Below are 22,289 nucleotides of genomic sequence, written 5' to 3'. Positions count from 1 at the left end.
AGCCCTGCACACTGCCACATCGTGATTGATGAGGCCCGGCATTAGGTAACATTATAGGGCACACTTGCCGGCCCTGTCCTTTAGTGACATCACTAGGGTCAGGAGTACAGTGTTAGTATCGAGCGGTGCACTTTATTAGATGGTTCATGAATAAGACAGAGAGACACACAGGCCCACTTCAGCATGGTAGGGGAGGGGGGGAGGAGTTGGCGATGGCGAGGGAATGGATTTATTCACTGCTGTGAGAAAGAGGCACAAAACAAGAATGTAAAGAATAGGGATGGAACGATACGTTTATCTCACGATACGATTTGATACGCGATATGGGGTTCACGATTCGATACAACCATGATACAATGTAATAAATAAAAGCTCAATGACAACAACGTCTGACTGTGCAGAATTATGTTTATTTCTGAGTCTCAAACGTTTCTAGCAATGGCATTGGCTTGCTAGAATGTAAACAACAATTTAAAAATGTCATCAGTTTGGATCAAGAGCTTGTGAAATCGTGATATGCAAGCCATCTCATTTGTGATTACTACTACTGCTAATAAAATGTAGCTAATATTGCGATTCATTTTTCAGCCCCACAACACATTTTGTATTGTGATATATCGAATTTCGATATATCATCCCATCCCTAGTAAAGAATTAACCTAAAACGAGGGTAGTTAAATTATATATAGCATGCAGCCTCATAAGTTATAGTTTACACAAAAAATGCAGAAAAGCGACACATCATGATGTGCCGTACACCACAGTTTATAAGAATGAGGATGAGCTTCATTGAAGAGGATAAACATCCAAAGATAGACATCCAACTAGGCTAAATGAAATGAATTCTTACCATCCTGTTTATCCTGACAAAGTCCTCGGGTTTCTTGGCCCACGCTGGCAAGTCCACATCACAAACCATAGTCCTGTCCTCCCTCATTCCCAGATGGTAGCCATTGCTATTGACAAACATCTCTGGGAGGTAGTAGAACTCTGGAATCAGTTCCTGCATTTCACAGAATGAGAGATGTGCAAGCTATTATTGTGACTGACAAGACCACAATGTCCAATACCGCAGGTTTCACTATGCAATCAACCAACAATTCAACCAAGTGCAAGAAATAACATATGTGAACATAGAGCACAACAGAAAAACAGAGAAAAAAGGGCCTGTGTATCCCATTGAGATGGAGTGAGAATTCGAGGGGAAAGGTAACGCAAACAAACATAACAGCGGGCCATGAGAAGGCGGTGAGAGGTGCTAGTCCAGTTATTCCAGGCAGAGGTGTTAGGTGTGTTAAATGAAACTGGAACTGAGTTGGGTTTTTCTTTCTCCCTGGTCTCTAGGCTCTTGTGATGGGGTCAGGACCTCGGCATGGAGGGGAAGTCAGCACGGTAAAGGAGCCCCCTACATAAAGCCCTGGTGTGATTCTGTGCACTGAAAAAGAGCAAATATTTACCTGGGCTTTGAGAAAAGAGTAGTCCCAAAAGGAAGCTCTACTGTGTCAAGATCTCCCCTCCAAAAAATAGGTATTAGCTATTGGCCGAAATGTAAATTATGTGCAGTTTCTGTCATTCTACATTCCCCTCTCTGATCCCTACTGATCATACAGCTAAGAGAGGATGACTGAGCAATGCCTCTGCACAATGAGGCATGTGCACACGAGGAATGTAACCCCTCCACTCTCTGTCCTCATTAGAAAATATTTTTTTAAGACTAGTTAAATGTTGTTGTCCGTGTGAAGCCCAAGATTATAAAAGGAGTCCCGAGATACTTTAAGTCCTTGTATCAGGCTTGTTTTATGAAAGCAGGGTTTGTCACATTCAGTGATACTATGGAGTTTTATAATGCCTATGGGGTACATAACATACAGAGCTTTTAGGCACCCATAAATCACTAGATTTTGAGAGAGCGAGTTAGCATGACATGGTACAGCCCCGTAAAAACTCCTGGTCTGCTGTTGGTCACATTTCACCCTCTGCACACCACAGGGGGAAAGGGAGCAGAGTCGCTATTCCTCCCTGTTTCTCTCTCTCTCTCTCTCTTGCTCTCTGTCACACACACACACTTTTCCTCCTCTTTTTCGTTTGTAAACTTCCTGCCGTAACTCACCACCAAGCCGTTAAAACTGCCAGCTCCGTTTTCAAGCCCACCTCCCATGGCAGCCATTAATTCTGCAACAGCATCGTAATGGGCTAACAAGTCAATCACACAAGCCTCCATTGCTTTACACTGTGTCACCTTAATGACACGTTTGTCAAAATCTGTCACCAGTGGAGTGCTGCTGGATTCCTTCAGACAGCATGGTAGCAGTTTTTTTTTTTGTGTGTGTGTATGTGTGTGTGTGCCCACTACTTCAAGAAAAGTCTGCCTCTCTTCCCCCATGGGTGGTTGTGCCAGCTTAGCACACAAGCGTGTGCACACAAACACACACACACACACACACACACACACACGCAGAAATAAATGGGAGGTATGGATGCACATTAATGATGGGGTGGTTGAGGAGGTGAGGCCTCGGTCGGTGCAGGGTTGTTTCCATTTGACTTGCTCTTTTAGGAGGTCATCCCCATCAGGGGTTCTGCCTCCGCTGGTCTTGTCGTCATTACTGCTGAAGGAGGCCGGGGTTAATGAAGGAGGGACCCTGGTAAAAACAAGCTGCCTTTTAATCAGAAGCCCGATGGCCCGCTCACCGCACCGGGCCGAAGCTGACCTTAACCCTGGACTCGCTGCTCAAGTCTCAATTGCTACACGGTGGCTGGGCATGCTGTTCGTGTGTCCATGTGTGTGTGTCTGTCTATACGTTTGTCTGCCTCTCTTTCTGCATGCATGAAAGCCTGTGTGGTTCTGTTTTGTTTGTTTTTTTGGAATATTGTGGTATAGAAACACATTTTAAAAATTTCCTTTTTCTGCCTACGTGCAAGATTAGTAAAATTTCCTTTTTCTACCTACATGCAAGAAATTAGATCACAAGAGAGGGATCGTAATAACTGCTTATAATTTCATCAGTCATAGTGGCATTGCTTCATCCCCCCCCCAGTGCACCATGGGTAAACCAAACAAGCTCTTGCGTAATATTTCCCTGCTTCTAATACATTATGAAATACTGTTAGTGCTCCAGCACAGTCTTCCACAGTACTGTGCCTCTCCTTTTCGGTAATAGATCAGTAGCCATCCTATGTGTGTAAAAACAAATGCATGCAGACATACAAGTGGTTTAAAGTAGGCTGTATTTGTTAACAGGGTGGCGTTTGACTATTCGGCTGTTCACTGGCTTGCAGCTCTCTGCCTGTGCCTCACATAGATTGTTGGCTGCTCTCCCCTAGGTCCTGGCAAGTAAAAGCCCTGTCCGTACATAAAAGACTACATTTTAAATAGCTTTTGTCATTAATGCTTTATTAATTGCCTAGGGCAACACTACCCAATGCAGGGTGTGCTAGAAATATATGACACTTTGAGGTCAGTGCATATTCCTGCTGCGTGTTATGCAGTGGGCAAAATGGAGGCGAATCAGCAGGGTTCAGCGTTTTTGGTGACTGCTCTGTGGGTTTGCAGAGGGAGGGCTTTGTCTTTCTCCCAGACACAGCCTTTGTTCAAATTCACTAGCACACACATGCACAGATACAAGACCTCTCTATTTTTTAAAATTGTTTGTTTTCCATATGAGTTAAATCAAATGTGCATTTCTAAGTGCTTAGGGTATGCCTGTATACTATGGCTCTTTGTGATTCATTGGATGAGGCATTTATAATTCATGGTATATATTTTTGCAATGGTGTAGAGAGGTACAGTAGCTGAGGAGGGGAGAATAGTGAGAGGCTGGGTATCGTGTCACCCTGAAACCCAGTTATACACCAATAGATATATTCTGTAATATATGATGATATTCAATATTGTTACAATTAGAATGGGATACTTAACACCCATAGACTTTCAACTATACCTCTTGAAGAAGATAACTGGAATACAGACAAGGAAAGGAATAGACAATAGATGATCATCACATAGATATTCTATTACTTCCACTTGTTTAGGGGCATAAATGTTATTTCCGTTACAAACAATGTGCTTATATAAAAGCACATCATGCATTGAAGCTGTCCATGTTGTTTTTCTCACCTTTACATCAGATGTATCCCTCTGACAATTCCTCCAGGAGCGGGCAATGGCAGAAAAGGTGCGGTCAGGATGGTCAAATTTGTTGTTATTGTCACTGAGGAAGAATGTAGTGAAGGGCTCCTGGGAGAAAGCACAGTAGACATCACAGTGTTCAAAGATCTCCACCCAAATGAGAAGTCCCCATTTTCTTTTCTACCCTCTTGACATCCATTTGATGATATTCATCAAACATCATCAACATCCGAGCAGTGCATTAATGATTTAATTCACAGGATTACCATGCAACTTATTCAAAATACATGGAGGCATCTGACTGAAACTGAATAATCACAATTTGCAGCATTATTTCATTGTTATTCTTTTCTGTGCCAGACTAAGGAATCTCTGTGGAGATCCCTCACTCATTTACTGTATCCAAGCCTGAGGGAGAATTAATTAGTGCTCTTCCTGAATACAGTCAGCCATAATGGTAATTGGCTCAAATTTGGTGTTCTCAGCCTGAGATGGCGAGCACTGTGGGCTGGAGCGGATGGATCACTCACCAGAGGAAGAAAGGGATTGTGGGAACAAACCCACGGAGGCCAGTCTAACTACTGTCAGGGGAACTCCTTCAATTCATCAGCCCCCTCTACTAATGAGGGGGAAGGAGAACTACAGTACAAACTCCCCATCAAGCTCTTTCAAATTAATAAGCTGACTTCAAAATCAAATGTGCACCAACTCCAAGAAGCTGTGCAGGTTATAAGAGCCTGCCTTGCGGGGAACAGACTGGGTGAGAGTGCATGTGCCTCCTCCTCCTCCTCCAGAGTAAATGAGGACAGTGCTCAGTAACCTTGATGGACATGTCTCCCAGCGCTCACTGGGTTGCCTGCAACACATAAACCTGTCACTGCAGCCTCTGTAAATCATTACCCAGCCACTCTTTATTTAGTTCACATATGCCAGTTTACTGGCCTGTGAAATGCGTTTTCTGAGCGCCATTGGTCTAACTCAGGACCAATCAAATTGAGATGTTGAGCTGTTTCCTGTGCAAAAGCCGACAGACCTCAAAGGAACGGCATCATCAAGTTTGACAAGTGACAATCAACCTAATGCAGACTCAAAAATGAAAGGCTTTCTTTGGCAGTGGGTTTGGCTTGATTCCTATTCAAACGCTTGCCTAATTCCTTCATGTTGAGCACAACGCAATAATGGGTGTGAGTGTGGTTGAGGTAATGATGTTACTCACTATCCTGATGAGCCACAGCATGGTGGAGGCAGCAGTGGAGTAGTGGGAGTTGTAGTGATAAGGTGGTGTCTGGTCATCTTCCCATGTCTCATAGCGTTCGGCGTAGAACACGGCACGCTTCGGATTCAGAGCGCCAACAGGCTGGAAGGAAAATCAGGAAATAAAAGGTTCAGCTCTTACAATGAACTCATTTGTTTTTTATTCACCTGCATGATTAAAATAAAGGTTAAACAGCCCGTTATGTGAAAAAAATACTTTTTTTTTTGTTGTTAAGTGGTGTACTATGAACCATAGGCTTTAGCTGACAAAATGTATAGCTTCAAAAAAATTTCACTCAAAGCAGCCCAAAAGCATTTTTCTTCAATCTTCCTCTCCGTTTCTGTACCTTCCATGCTTTGGGAAGGGTAACTAACTCAAACTGCACTCGGGGGGTTAACATTTTGATTGACATCTCTTAGTAAGCTTGAGGCAATGCACAAAATTCTGTGAGATATTCTTTGCTATAAGTTATAATGCTTGCTATTTCAAAAAAAGGCACAGAGACCTCAGTAAGTTAAAGCAGGCATGGTGATAAAATCGGTTTGACTACAATCAGAATTCATCACTACTTGTTTTTGAATACCATCTCCTCAAACACTGAGTAATCCATTGCTGCTGTTGACCACTGTCTGACTGACCACCATTGCTAGCTGTTGGCAATGTCCCATATGCAATGCAAATTCTCACTGTTCAAATGGCAAAACTCTCATCTATATTGCCTTTTCATCACAGCCACACAGTATAAATGGAGCTCTGATTCCTGTTTCATGGTGTCAAAGAAAAGACATAGAGTAAATCAATGCTGAATGAGATATTTAATAAGAAATCTTTAGGAAGCACATCTGATCTTATTATGAACTGGTTTTCCTTTGTGTCCATCCAAAAACCACCTGCTCCAATACTTGGTCTGTTGAGATAATGAAAGCATACTCTAAGTTGTTGCCATTTTTTAGCAATTGCTAGTGCAAGCCAATAGGACTTTTTCTGAAATATTACATGAAGCATCTTCCAAACAGGTTCCTAACCGTTTCACAGTATAGTTAAGACAAGGTTAAAGGACTACACAGACTTTTTGGGAGTTTGGCCCATTGGTCATCTTACCCAATATCTGAGGAGAGGATTGGTACCAAAATTATCTCTGTGTCTCCGGTAGATAGTTCTGTCCGGTGTACATGCTAACGCTCCCAAAAAGTCAGAGTAGTCCTTTAAGGGAATACAAGGCTCTATTGCAATTATATTTCAAGCTACCATGCAGTGAAGCAGCACTGGCCATTTACTTTAATTACCTGATGAAAATCTTTTGCTGGAGCATGTTCAGGGAGCGTATAGTATCTGCTTGGCCCTGCCTGTGTGTTGAGTGTAATTAATATAAATGCTTCAGAACTTGCAGAGTCTTAGCAGGCCTCCATTAGGCTTCGTGTAGAGAGGCCAGCAGAGAGACTGGGGGAGAGTACAGGGCAGACGGGGAGCTTTACTCTGGGATTTGTCTGTCAGACCCCATTATTCTCCCGAACCCTAAAAAGTTCCTGTTGCCCTGTCTCCCAACTGAAATTTATAGGGGTGGAGGAGGTGAGCGAGATGCAGCGCTGAGGAAGGAGGGAGGAGATATGAGCGTCTCCTGCTAAATGTTGTACGTAATCCATGTGGATTAACCCTGGCTGACCTGATTTACACCCAGCACACCCACCTACCCAAACACTGTGCTCAGCACTCCTGCCCCCATCTGTGTTCAGAGCCCTTCTGAGCTACTGGGCATCCTGGATGGGAGTTACCGGAACAAATCTCACTGGCTGTCTGGAATGGTCTCTCCTTCGAAAATAAGTGAAAGCTCACCAAAATACACACACCGAAGCAAGAGATGAACCTGTCCCACGTTATCATGATGTTTACATTAATATCCTCCACAGTGGTAGAGGGGAAACACTCTTCCATTCCTGAATTGGGATTCCAATATCACAATGTAAGGACATTGGATGGTAAATCTCAGTTCTCTGAAATGCCAAATGAGTAACAAAAAAATGGTGTCAAAACTGAAAATATCAGAAGTCAAAACAACTCTTTTATTCAGCAATACCAAGGTTTAATATGTTCTGCGTTTGATGAACTGCTGTGTAATTATTGTGAGGATAAATTAAAAAACCATCAATGCTATATTTATTTGACATCTACCCAATTATTCCATGGTTAGCCGAACCTTGGATAGCATGGCTCATTATTTAACCACAATCTCAGTAATCAGTTCAATATTGTACTGACACCATCATTGGGTTCTTGCCCTTTGGCGGCTGTTTCATTTTCATGTGTTCTTAAGGCAACAGAATTACTCCCATTAAACATACGTTTAGCGGTGAATAAATTGCTTTCTCTGCCTTTTCAATCACCCTGTCCAATATAAGAGCCTCGGAGGCATATTGGCAGTCAATATTAATATACTCAGTACCACTGAGTTGGTGACAGAGGGGGAAGGGAGGCTGGTAATGCAATCAATGGCAGCCTTGGTATCTGAATGCTGCAGTCCTGGCTGTACGGCGGCCATGTTCTACATTTACCGCAGGAGTCATGGGAAATCAAAACAAAGCCCTCAATTCAAAATGGTCCGTGAGGCTGATGCCTAAAAATAAAGCCACTTTGGTCTAACGTTATTAAAATTGCACTGTTATTCCTTTGGCTGGGTACAGTCAACCTCAGTACAACAGACAGACTGTCTTGGTAATTCTGAATATTACGGTCATATCCATGTGTGGCACAACACACATGCCCGAGGAGTCAAAACTAGCTTTTTTTGGGAGTTTCTTCCTTAAAATTTAATAGCAGTCCACATCAGTGTTAGCACAATTGAATAGACTGAAAGAGAAGTTTATTGAGATCTGCGTAGATTTATGGGGTGATAATAGCCTTGCATGTGACGTCTTGGCCCAGCTGGATTGGGGTGCAAGCCACAAGACGTCTCACACTCTGTAAAACCGCTGCTAGTGTAACTAGTTCAGGTCTTAGTTGCATGAAATGTCCAGGTAATACATGTGAGAGTAGGAGAGGAATAAGGAAAATAAAGCACCAGGTGATATATAAATGAGAGTATGAGAGGAATAAGAAAACACTATTAGAACCACTTCCCACAAAATAGCTGATCAGTTGAAATTCTAAGTCATGATTTCATAAAGAAATGTTTTCTATTTTCAAGATGGGCCAGAGCGTGTGTTACTCAACATACTATATATATATTACAGGCTAACATTAATATTTTCAATTTTCAATTTCGGGTACATGCAAATAGCGGGACCCACATCCCAGTGCCATCAACCTTCCCCTCCCTCTCTCCTATCCCCCTCTAGTCTCAACTAAACACCAACAGTTCTTAAATGAACCACCTGGCTATTTAGGGTCGGGATCCAAAACATAAATTTATACTGACCATGTTAATTCCTGTTAATTCATCTATTTGGATCTACTAAAATGAAACAAACAATTCAACAGTTTTCCCAGTTGCTATCCTGCGCATTCGAGCATGAATATAAAAAGACACTTTCAGTCTGGTGGTTTAGTGTAGTGGTAAGAAAGCTGTTATTTTGTTTTCGAGAAAACTTGTGCGGTTGGTGTGCAGGGATAATTACAACGATTGCATGGCAAAACTTTTAGGAGTTCACCAACAACATCTTTGTAGAAGTTTTTCTTTGTACTTGGTTGTTGTCAGTGATCATCTTAAAGGGAAATCACACCTGGCAGATTGTTCAGCACTGCTCAAGTTGGGGAATCAGTCAAAGTCTGTCCTACTGCGTCTCTTGGAGGGACACATCAAACTCACTGACACACAGCAAGAAAACTTTCTGTTCAGTTTGTTAAAAAAAACTTTGACAACAATAAAAAAAGAATAAAGTAGGCCTAATGCTGACAAGCAACTAACTACATGTAGCTATTTCCCAAGTGAGTAAAAAGCTGCATTGAGACAAACAATGAAGCAAATCAAATTCTTAAAAAAAAAATGTCTAAATATAGCGGTAAATATAAGGGGAATGTTTTAAAACATGACTTTGTATGTCAGGAAGTGGCTTGTTGTATTCCTCCAACATCCACAGCAGACTACAACCAACTCTCACTGATTCTTCATCTTGACCAATCTTAAGCAATCTGAGGCAACATGTTTTTTTTCTTTAGGATTTTCTTTTTTCCAACTATTTTGATTCAAAGATTTAATGCTATGTCTTAAGATCTTATTCTTTGACTCAGAAGAAGATTAATTGTCCTTTCATGTGTTGTTGTCCTTGGACTCAAACACAAACATCATTGAATAAAGTAAATTATTTTAAACTAAAACAAAATACAAAACACACCAATAAAAGAAGCCCTGTGAAAATGTAGTGAACTGATCATGGGCAGCCTGGAAAGAGTGAGGTTTGAGAGAGACACGACTTCCACAGCATGTTTGCCTGGTGGATGCACTCCTACCTGCACGAACACGAAGGCTTGGTGTAATGTAGTTCCCAGACTGTTGTTCCACGGAGAGTTCAAGCGTAAACAAAACTGGAAGGCTACTTGCAGGTTTGTCCAAAAGCCTGTAACTCTCCACAAAGCTTCACTGGGCTGCCTTGGCCATGCAAGAACATAAATATGGAATATACCTTAGTCAGGTTGTCGAGTTCAATTTTCTAGTCAAATAGCACATTAATACTACAAAAATTGGTGTCTATTCCTTCAGCCATACTCTCGCTATCAAAACCACAGCTCAGCCTAAAAAAATATTTGGGGGACTTGTGACTGATTAGCTATTTAGGGAGAAATAAAAAAAAGCAATTTAAGCACTTCATTGACACTAAGGGCCGTCAAAGTGCTTTATATCCTTTTATACTCACCATGCATAGATGATGAGTTGGCTAAGTCCAAATGAAAACAGTCCAAAACAGAGAGTAATCACCACTTCCCTATTCACTGCATTGCATATCATGCTAATCACAGATATAAGACAATAAAAACAAGCGGTTCAGACAGTTCCACACTTACTCCCATCTGAGTTCATTTCCACGGATAACACCTGACCCAGTGAAAAACACCCACACAACTAAACAAACTATGATCAAACCTAGATTTGGCATCGGATCCAATTAGGATCATTTTTGGTGTGGGACTCCAAAGATGCAGGAGCCGACAGTGAATGTAGGTGAGTGAGTGTGCAGAGAGTGCCTCCATTTGTTTGGTTATATCTAAGCTACCTCCCAAGGAGACGCATATTGCATTTTATATTTCAAAGGAAATTACATTACAGTATGCTGCTATGGTGCTCTGTCAGGAGAAGTCACAGTCGTTTTTGCTTGCCTCGTCAGAGACAGGGCCGCATGCAGCTCCAGTCTAATGCAATCAAGTTCCTCTAAGTCAAAACAAAGCAGATGTGCTCCCAAACAGCCTGACTGGACTGGAAGTGGGGGTGAAGAAGCCTCCATTATGGAGAGAAAGTGCGCAAGGGTCTTTATAGTATTCAGGCTCTGTCTGCGTTACCCAGAGTGCACCTCTTAGAGACTTCACAGCAGAACCTTTGAGAAGGAGGCTTTTATATTAAAATAGGACAGTTTCTCCATCTCAGCACAGCTTATCCAAAACACACTTAAAAATGGTTTTCTGAAATTTCTCTGAAGGAAATCAGTGTTATCAATGGTATTTTATTCTTTTTAAGTAAAGAGAAAATTACATGGCTTGAATAATACACTTGCTACCACTCCCTGCTTTTGCTTTTTCTCCTCATAAGATGTTTTTGAAGGGGATAATATCTAATAATCCTCAGTCAAAGGCCAAAGGAGTGCATTGCTAAACCACATCTGCTCTGTTTGGCTTCTTATGCAATTATATACATTTCCATCACATCATTTAACAGCTATGAGGAAGATTAGCTTCCCATTTCTATCACCAACCTGTCAGTCAATCAAGAAATAATCATTAGAATCTAATGAAACACTTCACCACATGAATGTATCTGACATCAAAATATGCGTTAGGCTGGCCCTGAGGCAAGGCACGCACTGTTCAGTTGCATTTCTCACAGCTGACTGAATGCCCAACCAGCAGGTAATTGCGTGTGTGTGTTGGTTTGGGAGGAAATTATTTGGCATATCAGCACGGCACTCCAGCAGTTTCAAACAATGCTGCCCATCAAGTGGCAGTCACCTGAAATTGACAAGTTGGCTTCTGGTATGGCTCTTACGTGTGGAAGAACAGGCATGAGCATGGGAAGAAATCGTTTCTAGTGCCACCGTGGGATTACTTGAATGTGATCCAGGTGTATTAATGACAATCTGTAACACTTCACTTTACAATTTTTAGAATTTAACCTGTGTATTAACCTATGGCACCTGACTTAAGTGTTGCTGAGTGTTATTTTAATGCTCCCCACTTTATTTAGGTTAAGTTGTAGCTCACTGAGGTTATATTATAGGAGGTGACATGTAATACTTGCCAGCAGAAAACAAATTAAAAAAAAAAAATACACAAACTAAACTAAAATATGGGCCACCACATCATGGCATACATGGTACACATACTTTAAACATACACACACACGCTGTCACAGCCACACCCACAGGACATACACCTTAAACAGTAACGCACTTGCATTTGTACATACTCACCTGCCCACACACACACACACACACACACACACACACACACAAAGTCACAGCCACACCCACAGGACATACACCTTAAACAGACACACACTCACACTTGCATTTGCACATTCTCGCACCTGCACACACACACACAAACACACGCACACATGCGCACACACACACGCACACATCCCTAATACACAATAAACAAGTCTCTGGAGATTGTACAGCTCGCTCTGATCCATAATTGAACAAAAGGGCAGACCAAGCGGAGAGGAGAAGTGTGGGGGCCGCTGTCCCTCCCTGCTACACTAGCTGTGAACTTTTGGAGGTAAGAGCCCCGGGGTTCCAAGGACAACTGTCAGGAGACACGGGCCTGTGAACTCATGCTAATGAAGGCAGCTCAGCCCTGTAAACAGCATGGGAGGATGTCACTGGAATACATTACAATATATAACTGTCTCCCCAGGGCAAGAGGGTTGCACATGGCTCAGCCCCGCTCACCGCCCCGCTCATCCACCCCCCCCCCACCCCCCCCCACCCCCCCCACCCCTCAGCCCACCTGGATCTCCACAGGCTAAAGCCGCCAAAAGCAGACAAGGACTGAGATGACGGCAAGACACACACCAGAGAGATGTTTGTCCAAAACGCTCTGGGGATACTGCAGCGTGATGAAGTGCTCCAGAGCGGTGGGAACGCATTCTGTAAATTCACAACATTCTGTCTAACTTGACCATGATTCTTTGATTGTTTCACAGAACCCGTTTTTTTGAGGGGTTTTTTTGGTCCTTCCATATTCTCCTTCCCCTCCTGCTATAAAACCCAGCACACACATGTCTTTAAAAAAAAAAACAGAAAATTGATACAAACTGTTGAGAACTGAGATCGCAAAGTGAAGCCCTGAGTCAGAGTGTCGGCGCTTTGAGGGAAACAAGGGGAATGAGGGAGCGATAAAGCAAGCAAGGGAGAAAGCTCAGACAGGAATGCGACTGTTTTCAGGTCAGTGAGCCTGTGAGCTGCAGTGAGAGAGAGCGAGAGAGAGAGAGAGAGAGAGAGAGAGAGTGGGAGAGAGAGAGAGAGAGAGACAGAGTGGGGGTGGTAAACCAGGCCACTGTCTGTGGTAGAGTTATCTGCTGCCTCTTTCCCCTTCAGTCAAAGACAGAGGAAACACAACGCTGAACTTTATCTCCCAGGGTTTGCGGGGCATTAGTGTCACCGCATCTGAGCCCTTGTGATTTGGCAGCATTAGCAGGAGTCTATCCACTGCACAGCTTGATGCGTTTTTGACCCATCACATCTATAACACTTTCAATGGCCTTAATTCCTGCAACGCTGCATTTATGACCTGCTCTTGCCAGTTCCAAGTTCATCCAGCATGAGAAAAGTCAAATCCAGGCAGCATCCATTTAGAGACTTAAATGACTTAAGGGACATTTCATAAATCCAAATGAACAGCTATTAAAGTATGCCAAAGGTGTACTTCCCCATGGTCATTACAGAGTATTTGATTTGTGTTCCTCTGTACAGATGTGCTGCTGAAATCATGATAAGTATTACTGGTTAACATGATCCATCAAAAAAAGACGAAACGAGATGAAACAGCGATTAACTGTGACTACTTTACTATAGTGATGGTGCACATGATGATATAAAATGAATAAGCTCCTCTAATGGTGAAAGTGTGGAAGCCATTTTCACTAAAAGAAGACACTGCAAACTTGTTTATGGGCTGAGGCAATATAGTACTAAATAAATTGGGGACATACTTAGAGATGGTATTTCTGTGCACTTCAGGATGTTATATGGTCAGCATTTTCCACTTTCTGCATTCCACCTCACGAGTTCAGACTGTACACATGATGTCTGCATTATTTCCCATTGAATATGGTATTCTTTTACAGTCTGGGACTTAATAAGGAAATCCCCCTGCCGTCAGAGCCGGCTGCCCCTGCTTGCCCCCCCCCCCCCCCTCCTCTCTCTCAGTCACACCGAGGCGCATGGCAAGAGGACTCGGTACCTTCGAGAGATCTCTGAAGTTCCCTGGCAGGGTCAGGTCCAGCTCCTCGGAGTCGTAGTTGGTGAGGACCCAGGGAAAGACCGGGTACTGGTTCAGGTCATTGTATGTCCTCCCTAGACAGACAGAGCAGACAGAAATCTGTGAGTGATGAAGGGCTGGAAGGGAATGGAGGGGGTGAAAGCGGGGCAAGAGCACACACACAAGGCTTCGGTTACTTTGGGGACCCAGCATGCAACATTCCAACAAGCCCCGAATCTCAGAGCCCTCAATCAGACCCCACATCCTGTCTCATAGGGCGTCTGCCATGGCAACACATCCACTAATAGAGAGCTCACGCTGCCCTGTGAGAATGTTTAGTGTGCTGCCCGTGCCTCCGCCTGCTGAGCGCACTGTATCGCCGGGCTGCGGGGTTACAGGAGGCCTGAGGAGGTGGTTTCTAAGTTTATAGAGAACATAAGTGTCTCCGAGTCGTTGCGGTGTGGATATAATTAGAGAAATATAGATTCTTCTGGAGGCCGTGACACCACACGCCTGAAATGTCACTGCTAGACTCCTCCGCTGATTGGCCATGTGCGAATTTCCTCTTCTTGCTCTAGCAATGGGAATATGGATTTCAGATGGAAAAAAGTGTCAATGGAAATCCAGGGAAAAGTAATCATACAGCCCCAGTGCGTGTCTTCAGCATACCGTGTTGCCACAATTGCATTTTCTTTTGAAGATGACACTGATCCAGCAGTTGTAAGGTTAGGTTAGGCCAGTTGTAATCAAGGTTTGGGATAAGGGTTCCAAAATTTGAAGCGAGTCAGTAAATAACTGCATCAACATGAACTATTCTCAATATGCCTGCCTACTGCTCGCAAAATCTGACATAAAATATATATATATATGAAAACTCTATGTCTATTTTTAGCATTGTAGGACTCCAAATTCATTCTGACAACAAATTTGAAGATAGGACATTTTGGAGTAGCCTAAAACATGAACTTAACCACTTGGACTACTTAATGGATAGATTTGCAAAATAGAAATTATAGCTCCAAGTTCCATATAGCTCCATTATTTGCTGCTATTTAAATCATTGTCCATCTCATGATGTTGCATGTTTTACCGTGGGTGGAAGTCCTTTTCCAACAGTCTAGAAACGCTTCTCTTTTGGCTTCTTATTTTTCATTCTTTGGCCTATTGCCCTGAAGCCGTGACATTCTGCAGCTATCATCCACCATTGCACAAAATATGAAGCTGTTATTTTATTGCTTCACCTCCTCTGAAAGGGAAATACCACTTGATTTAAGAATTCACATATCTTATTCGCCTGGGCTGTCCTCTCTCAAAAAAAAAAAAAAAAGAAACAGTTTCTATGCAAGTTGTGGGAATTATACTAAAAATGTCCTTGTACAAACTCTGGGCAGACCACATACTTTTCCTCTAGCTTCATGGTACATTTTCTTAAATACTGGGTACATTCTTACAGAGCTGCATACATTTTGTTTTCTGAGATTCATCTGTGCTGAATGGCTACCATGTATGGATCAATGCATCCCTAAGAAATATCTAAACTAAGGTGAAACTGGGCTGTAAAAGAAAGCGTTGCTTGTTTCCATGGAATTGCCATATTCTTACCATATCCTTCATAATTGGTTATTTCACTTTAAATTCAGTTAAGGCCAACATATACCATGCATGTACTGCAAAGGTACTAAGCAAAACATTCCAATTTATTCATTAGCTAGTACTTAGTATTCAGTAACAGGACTACAAAAGGAAGCATTGATTGTTCCCATGGTATCACCAGGTTCTTTCCATATTCTTCATAATTGGGTGTTTCCTTTTCCATGCAATTCGGTCAGCTTGTGCTATACACGTTCTGCAAAGGTACTATGTAAAACATTCCAATTTTCTCCATAAGAAAAATTAAACTAAACTGTAAAAGGAAGCAACACTTGAATCAAAGGTATCACATCCTTTCTCAGTGCAATAGAAGCGTCACCGCATCTTTTCCCCAGAAAACACTCCTGGATACTTTCACAGTTAGCGTCCTTTTCAATTCCATCTCATTCGTTATGGAGGTGTGACATCACAGGCCCGAGGGAGAGCGAACGCTTCTCGCTTGCTTCATGCTAAAGGGAGCAGTAGTGAATGCTAACTAATACAGACTACGCTGTCCTGAGACATAGGAATGACATATTTCAACCTGGAATTCAATGGTAAGTAGAACGTTGCACGTTATTGCATCATTCCATAGGGACTAGTGGAGGAAAGAGACACTCTGTTGCACACCTTTGCTTTGATTATGTTACAATTTGATTTTTAATTCATCTTTTGAGGCTGTCAGAGATGCCAAGAGTAACATAGGTTCAGTAAAACATGCTACACAGCCATATCATGTTGATATTTTAGCTGTGATTAGACTGATATATGTTTACTGATACATCTGGATGATATTGGCCTTTTAGTAAAAATCAGATATCAGGCAGTCAGTGTCGTACAAATCCAATATGATGCAGTTTGCTTGATTACATACTTAACCTGAGCTGATTCTGATGCACATATTTGTCAGATTCCACACAGGTATGCATGAATATGTTTATTATTACTATTATTATTATTATTGTTATTATTGCATGGAAATGGTCAAATTTAAAGATATTATCAGGATCATGATTATTATCAGCAACAAATAGTTATCAGCATTAGCAGCTTCAATCCATAAATATTGGCATTGATGTAGATAGGAAAAGTCAGTTACCTATGATTTTGAATTTAATTTATTTGAAATTTTGGCTACTCAATATGCGTATCCTTGCTTCAAACCTGTGTTACAGGCATGATGGACAGAATAGATCTGACCATCTTCAACCCAATTCAACCCTCTGTAGGATATAAAAAACATATAGCCGTAACGGTCAGAAGATTTAAACATGGTAATAAAAACTGATATGACTCTGAGTTGTCAGAGGCAACAACTACACTTCCAGCAGCAGTAAAGTGTCGCTCACCCTCAGCCAACATGAAAGACGAGCCACAATGAGACACTCAAGAGGTATTTCATCTTTACAGCCCAATCACTTAAGGCATAGCGCAGCAGTCTGTGCTAGGCAGGTGTTTCCTCTCGAGGCCCTTCCTGTATTGAACCAAATCTACGCCGGCTCTATTTGTCCCAGAGGGTTATCCTTACTTCCCATGGGCTTATGCTATGTTCATGTCATATGGGATTTACCGTAAATACCACCTGCCGACTGGGAAAAAACATTCACGTCAACTTCCTTGTGGTAATTACAAGTAGGATGAATGGGACTTTTTTTGCGGGTTCCGATTTTTCTCCCACTTGGTGTCACTAATTGCAGAAGTGTGTCAATACAAGCAGTAAACAGCAGTAATTATCGTTTATTTTCACAGCAATACAATCAAGTGTACTTACAAAAAAGTGAGTAATATCTGCTGTACTTTCTTTATGGTTGATTTTAAATTAATGAATAAAAATGATTTTGGATGTGGGCATTCCAACGAGTTACATGAACGCAGCATTAGGTTGGCTATCACAAGGGAAGAAAAGAAAAACTGAAGAAAAAAAAGAAAAACTGAACATACAGTATATTATAATGCGCTTTTAAGTTTTCACAGCAGACATCACGAATGTCAGATGTTTGAAAAGGCTAATTCAGTTTCCACTATAATATGTGTGTTATGGGAAAAATAATCCTAACTCAACTCACACAACAGGCGCTCATTTAATGGCCAGACACTTGCTTTAAGTATTTAATGTGTTTGTATGATTTCCATTCAAACCAGTGTCAAGAGGAGGCAGCACTCATTCTCAGTAAACTCTAACTCTAACTAAATAGCTCACAAATCCAAGGTTATGAATCAACATTATCTAACAGACATCTTTCAGACCTGCTCTCTAGTGTACCAGAATGTATTTTTCATCATTACTTACAAGATATTATCAACTTCACCCAATCTAGCACCTGTGTCTCTTTTCGCTCCTGGAGTGAAGCACGTGGGCATTAGAGTATATAAATGTAGCTGAGCCGGTGATAACCTCTGACAGGCTATATGAGGAGGTTTCTACAGAGTAGCCGGCGTCTTGAGGAAGCTAGAGAGTATAATTATACAGGTTAATGCCACACAGCCAAGAGGAAGCAGCGGGTTGAGCGTGGAGGATGAGATGGGGGGTTAGTGGTGCAGCTAGACCTACTAGCGCTAAGGCCTGAGTTGGGGTGGCAGGATGTTAATAACAGTGGAATAGTGTTTAATTAGAAGACCACTTCCCGTTCACACCTCTCCCCAGCACCTCACCCCCCGCCTGTCTGCCGCCCCACACTATTCTGACATCCCTGTCAGCCCAGGTCATTACCAGGGATTTTTAATGAATTTTGGGCATGTTTTTCTGTCTGCCTTACATCTAATTAGCTGACAATAATGTATCGAACTCAAGCACGAGCTAAATATAAATATGCATGAATATGCAGCGAGAGAGCGGATGACACCTCTCAGAGCAGAGTAGCGCGCAGTCGCTCTCGCCTTCCCTGTTAGTTGCAGTTCAGATCAGAGAGTCGACAATGGAACCTCTCAACTCCACAGACACACATGTGTACGCTCTCACAAAGCCAGGCACTAATTATCTGGCAAAATCTGCTGTGCCTGCTCCCCGCTTCAAACGGCAGACTCACACGAACGGTGAAGTGTACTGCGCCGAGTACCGCTTAAGGATACCATGGATTCTTAAACAAATACGACGTACCTGTGGGCGCTTATATGTTTCTACTGCCGCTGACACAAAATGTTTATTGATCATGATAGCTAAACTTAAACTCATAAGACTCTAATGGTGAAAAGATACACATTGATTATGCATTTAAATGTAACACTTTCACTAGTTGTAAGTTTTGCCCGGACGAGGAAGCAAACAATTCACAATCTATCTGTGTAACTGATGGGTGTGAAGAGGTGAGGAAATTCAGTGAATACCCTATTTCCATAACTTCAACTACTTCCAAATTAAAAGCAGGAGAGCTGCGGTTGGGAGTCGAAGCGATGTAAAGCTGAATGTGAGTGAAAGAGGAAGCCGTACCTGCGATGGTGTTGAGGAACATGAGGTACTCAAAGTTGGAGATCTCTCTCCTCTGCCAGCGCTGGGTCATGTTGGAGGATTTGAAAAGCTGCCGAGGGGTGGCTAGGGAGATGCGCCTGGAAAATACATTTAAACCGTTAACCACAAACCAAAAAAACAGAAGCATGGTGTTAGTTACTGATATTTTCAAACATACAAGCCGGAAAAATAAAAAATAAGTAAGTAAAGCACCTTTCACAGAGCAAAGTCACAAAGTGCTTCACAAGAGTAAAATAGTAAAAATAAGACCAAAAAAACAGTAAAAAATAATAAGACATAGAAGCAATAAGACATAAAAACACACAGAATTACAGACATAGAGGCTAAACACAGGCCAGTCTGAACAGATGAGTCTTTAGCTGCTTTTTGAAAGTTTCAACAGAGTCCGCAGATCTTAAGTCCAATGGGAGCGTGTTCCACAGTTCAAGAATCACAATTAGAAAAACCAAAGAGCACATGCAGGGAAACTTAAATTCAAAGCATCGGCTACATCACATTAAACTGGTAGATGAACGATGACATTTGGTAGCTAATAACCAGCATTTGTGTCTTTTTGGAATTAATCTACACTGATAGATTTCATACAAAATGTCAAGCTACAGACAAGAGAACAAACGGTGCATACAAGGCAATGATATTCAATGTTGGGCAGTTTTGATGCCCAACATTGAGCTATATCATCCAAAGCTTGGTGCAAATCAAGCACACATTAATTTATATCGCATTCATGTAGGAATGTCTGCTTTATATCCAGTCACTTAGCATAAGACTTAAGGAAATGTGCTTGTTTTGCTCCAGAGTGTAACAGGCCTGTTAGCAGTATCAGAGTCTGAAGGGACTGTGTGGTTTTCTCTGTGGTCAGTGGCCTGACTGCAACACTGCTGTATAGAGTCTTCTGTCAGAGAATTAGGTCAGTTCAGTCAGGGTCAATGCACATTCACTTCAATGACTGGAGCAATGGGACTTCAAATGCCTCTGCTGCAGGCCAAACCACACAGGCTCCTCCATCAGATAAACACAGAGGAGGTGATGTGGCCACTGAAGGCATTAAACCCAACAAATATTTACCGTCTTCTGTAAATTATTTTATCCGGGCAATAAGGGGAAACACACCAGTCTCAGCATTATACTGAGTGATTTATTGTTTTGTTTTTTTTGCATCTGTGACCCACCTGGCTTGTGGGAGGCCATAGCTGGTGCCGACTCCCACCCGAGGAAGACTGTACACCACTTTCTTCACTGTGGCCTGGTCAGGGAAGTTGAACATGACGGATGCTGTGAATAGAGGAGACAACAGTACAGTAAGTGATGGAGAAAAATGAGGAACATGGATTCAAATGCGTGTAATTGGCACTTCCTCTTACTTCTGTTGGCCATGAAGACCTCCATGGCTGTGTTCTGCAGGAGGTAGCGTCTGGAGAAGACCGCCCGGATCTCACTGAACATCCACTTCCCATGTAGACCCTCGGTGTACGCCAACACCTAGAAGAGCAGAAAGAGAAGAGAAAATGTCCTCTGGGTATTATATATCTATAAAATCAAACAGATCATGTTGGGTTACAGCTGATATATGTTAGATACTTGATGAAATATTTAAATATAGCTCTTGATAAAGCATTGTGCAACCTGACAAATGACACTAAGCACAAAATAAAAAATAAAAAAGTTGTACCCCCTCTGAAAAAGTAAGTGAATCCGTATGGATCAAATCTCATTTTGATTTTGCTTCCCAGTGTTTTGATATGGTGTGTGAAAGATAATACTGATTTGCATTGAACTCAGTGTAAAGATTAGTTTAACAAATTAGCAGTGAAAAGTTTTGGAATTGATTGCTGATTTAGAGAATAATTCAATAAGGCCATTTCTATGTATCGTGGCAAAATAGTTTCCTGTCAAAATTCCTGTTTTGATGTGATCTTGCATACTGCAATGAATGACTGACGACAATCACCCTCCTCCCTCATAGACTACCAGTAACGCCACTCATTCCTCTCCTGTCCAAACTGTTTAATGTTAAGGTTGCATATGAACAAAGAAAAAAAACATCAACTCAACAAGTTAAAGACATGCCGGACGAGTGTCACAATTCAACTGAATATGAAAATTCAATGAACAGGCTTTCTCAGATTATGCAGTATACGTGCTTGAACATCCCTTCAATAATGCCAGTGGTATTGCAGTACTACTGCAGTTCTATATCATGATTGCAATTTACGTACTCAGATTATGACTTAAATCAAAGTGACGTCATTTAATTAAGATGTTTAGATGACCTGTGTCTTAAGATTAGGCTGTTGGTGTAAACTGAGCGAAGGCTTTGCTCTTATATGGACATCAAAACAATCAATGAGCCAACTTTTCCACACTACTGTATATCAGAGTACTGGACAGTGAAATCCGGCCTGAGTAAAATTTCACCAAAAACACACCAGTGTTGATAATTTATTTATTACTTTTCTAAAGAAAAAACAGGAAGCTTTTACATGTTTTAGACCTTTATTTACCCAAGGAATATTTGCTGAGGACAAACAGCAGCACCCTCTTCAAAAATCCTTTACTGTTGGCCACTGAGCAGCTCAGTGTAAATGCCTTGCTCAAAGGCACCTCAACATTGCTGAGCAGGGGAATAGTGTATCTTGTTCACTCCCAGCCAGAATTTCCCAGCTGGGATTCAAACTGGCCGGTCACTAGTTTACTTCTCTAACCATTAGGCTACTGATTTTGATTCAAAATGGAAAAGCAACATCACATTATATGCTAGCTAATGTACTTTTCACTTGTAACAAAGCATTTGTGATGCACTGTATCATACCACTGTGAGGTATGTAGGCAAGGCAACTTTGTTCCCATCGTTTCCAAACATTAAACTTATGTCCTATGTGTTAAAAAGCTCTCTACAGATTCTCTTTGTGTGTTTCACACTTTTTCTGTTGGTCTATAACACTTGCCAGAGCTAAGGCAAGTGGACAAAAAAACTCTCCCATGGGTCAGCGACACATAAATAATCAATAAAAACTATCATGCCAAGGAGAGGAGAGAGCAGAGGAAGGATCGTTACGCAACACCTCCGGCACTGCAGGTCCACACACAGAAATCAAGACGGTGTCTCTGACAGGTGAGAATGATCCCCTCACACACCTTTTCCCCCTCCTTCCATCTCACTTCTCTCCAACCTAACAATTTTG

The 22,289-nt window shown here is 41.9% G+C and overlaps 1 protein-coding gene across 9 annotated transcripts in view; it reads right to left on the bottom strand.

Moving 5' to 3' along the window:
- The window catches only part of nbeab (neurobeachin b), a 212,247-nt gene that overhangs the window by 21,553 nt on the left and 168,405 nt on the right, over nt 1-22,289 (bottom strand). For all 9 annotated transcript variants that reach the window (XM_071523573.1, XM_071523575.1, XM_071523578.1 and 6 more), the window contains 7 exons: nt 20,469-20,586; nt 20,277-20,379; nt 19,066-19,181; nt 13,992-14,104; nt 5,346-5,486; nt 4,118-4,237; nt 851-1,003 (listed from right to left, as the gene is read on the bottom strand). In XM_071523573.1, the coding sequence (XP_071379674.1) occupies nt 851-1,003; nt 4,118-4,237; nt 5,346-5,486; nt 13,992-14,104; nt 19,066-19,181; nt 20,277-20,379; nt 20,469-20,586 (864 nt within the window). The remainder of the gene's footprint in view (nt 1-850; nt 1,004-4,117; nt 4,238-5,345; nt 5,487-13,991; nt 14,105-19,065; nt 19,182-20,276; nt 20,380-20,468; nt 20,587-22,289) is intronic.

This window comes from Centroberyx affinis, unplaced genomic scaffold, assembly GCF_046629955.1.
Source record: "Centroberyx affinis isolate AG114_WGS23_722 - 3 ecotype Tasmania unplaced genomic scaffold, CSIRO-AGI_Caff_v1 ptg001095l_1, whole genome shotgun sequence".
Classification (NCBI taxonomy): Eukaryota; Metazoa; Chordata; class Actinopteri; order Beryciformes; family Berycidae; genus Centroberyx; species Centroberyx affinis.
Note: the sequence above shows the minus strand (reverse complement) of the source record. Positions and strands in the feature narration are given on the sequence as shown.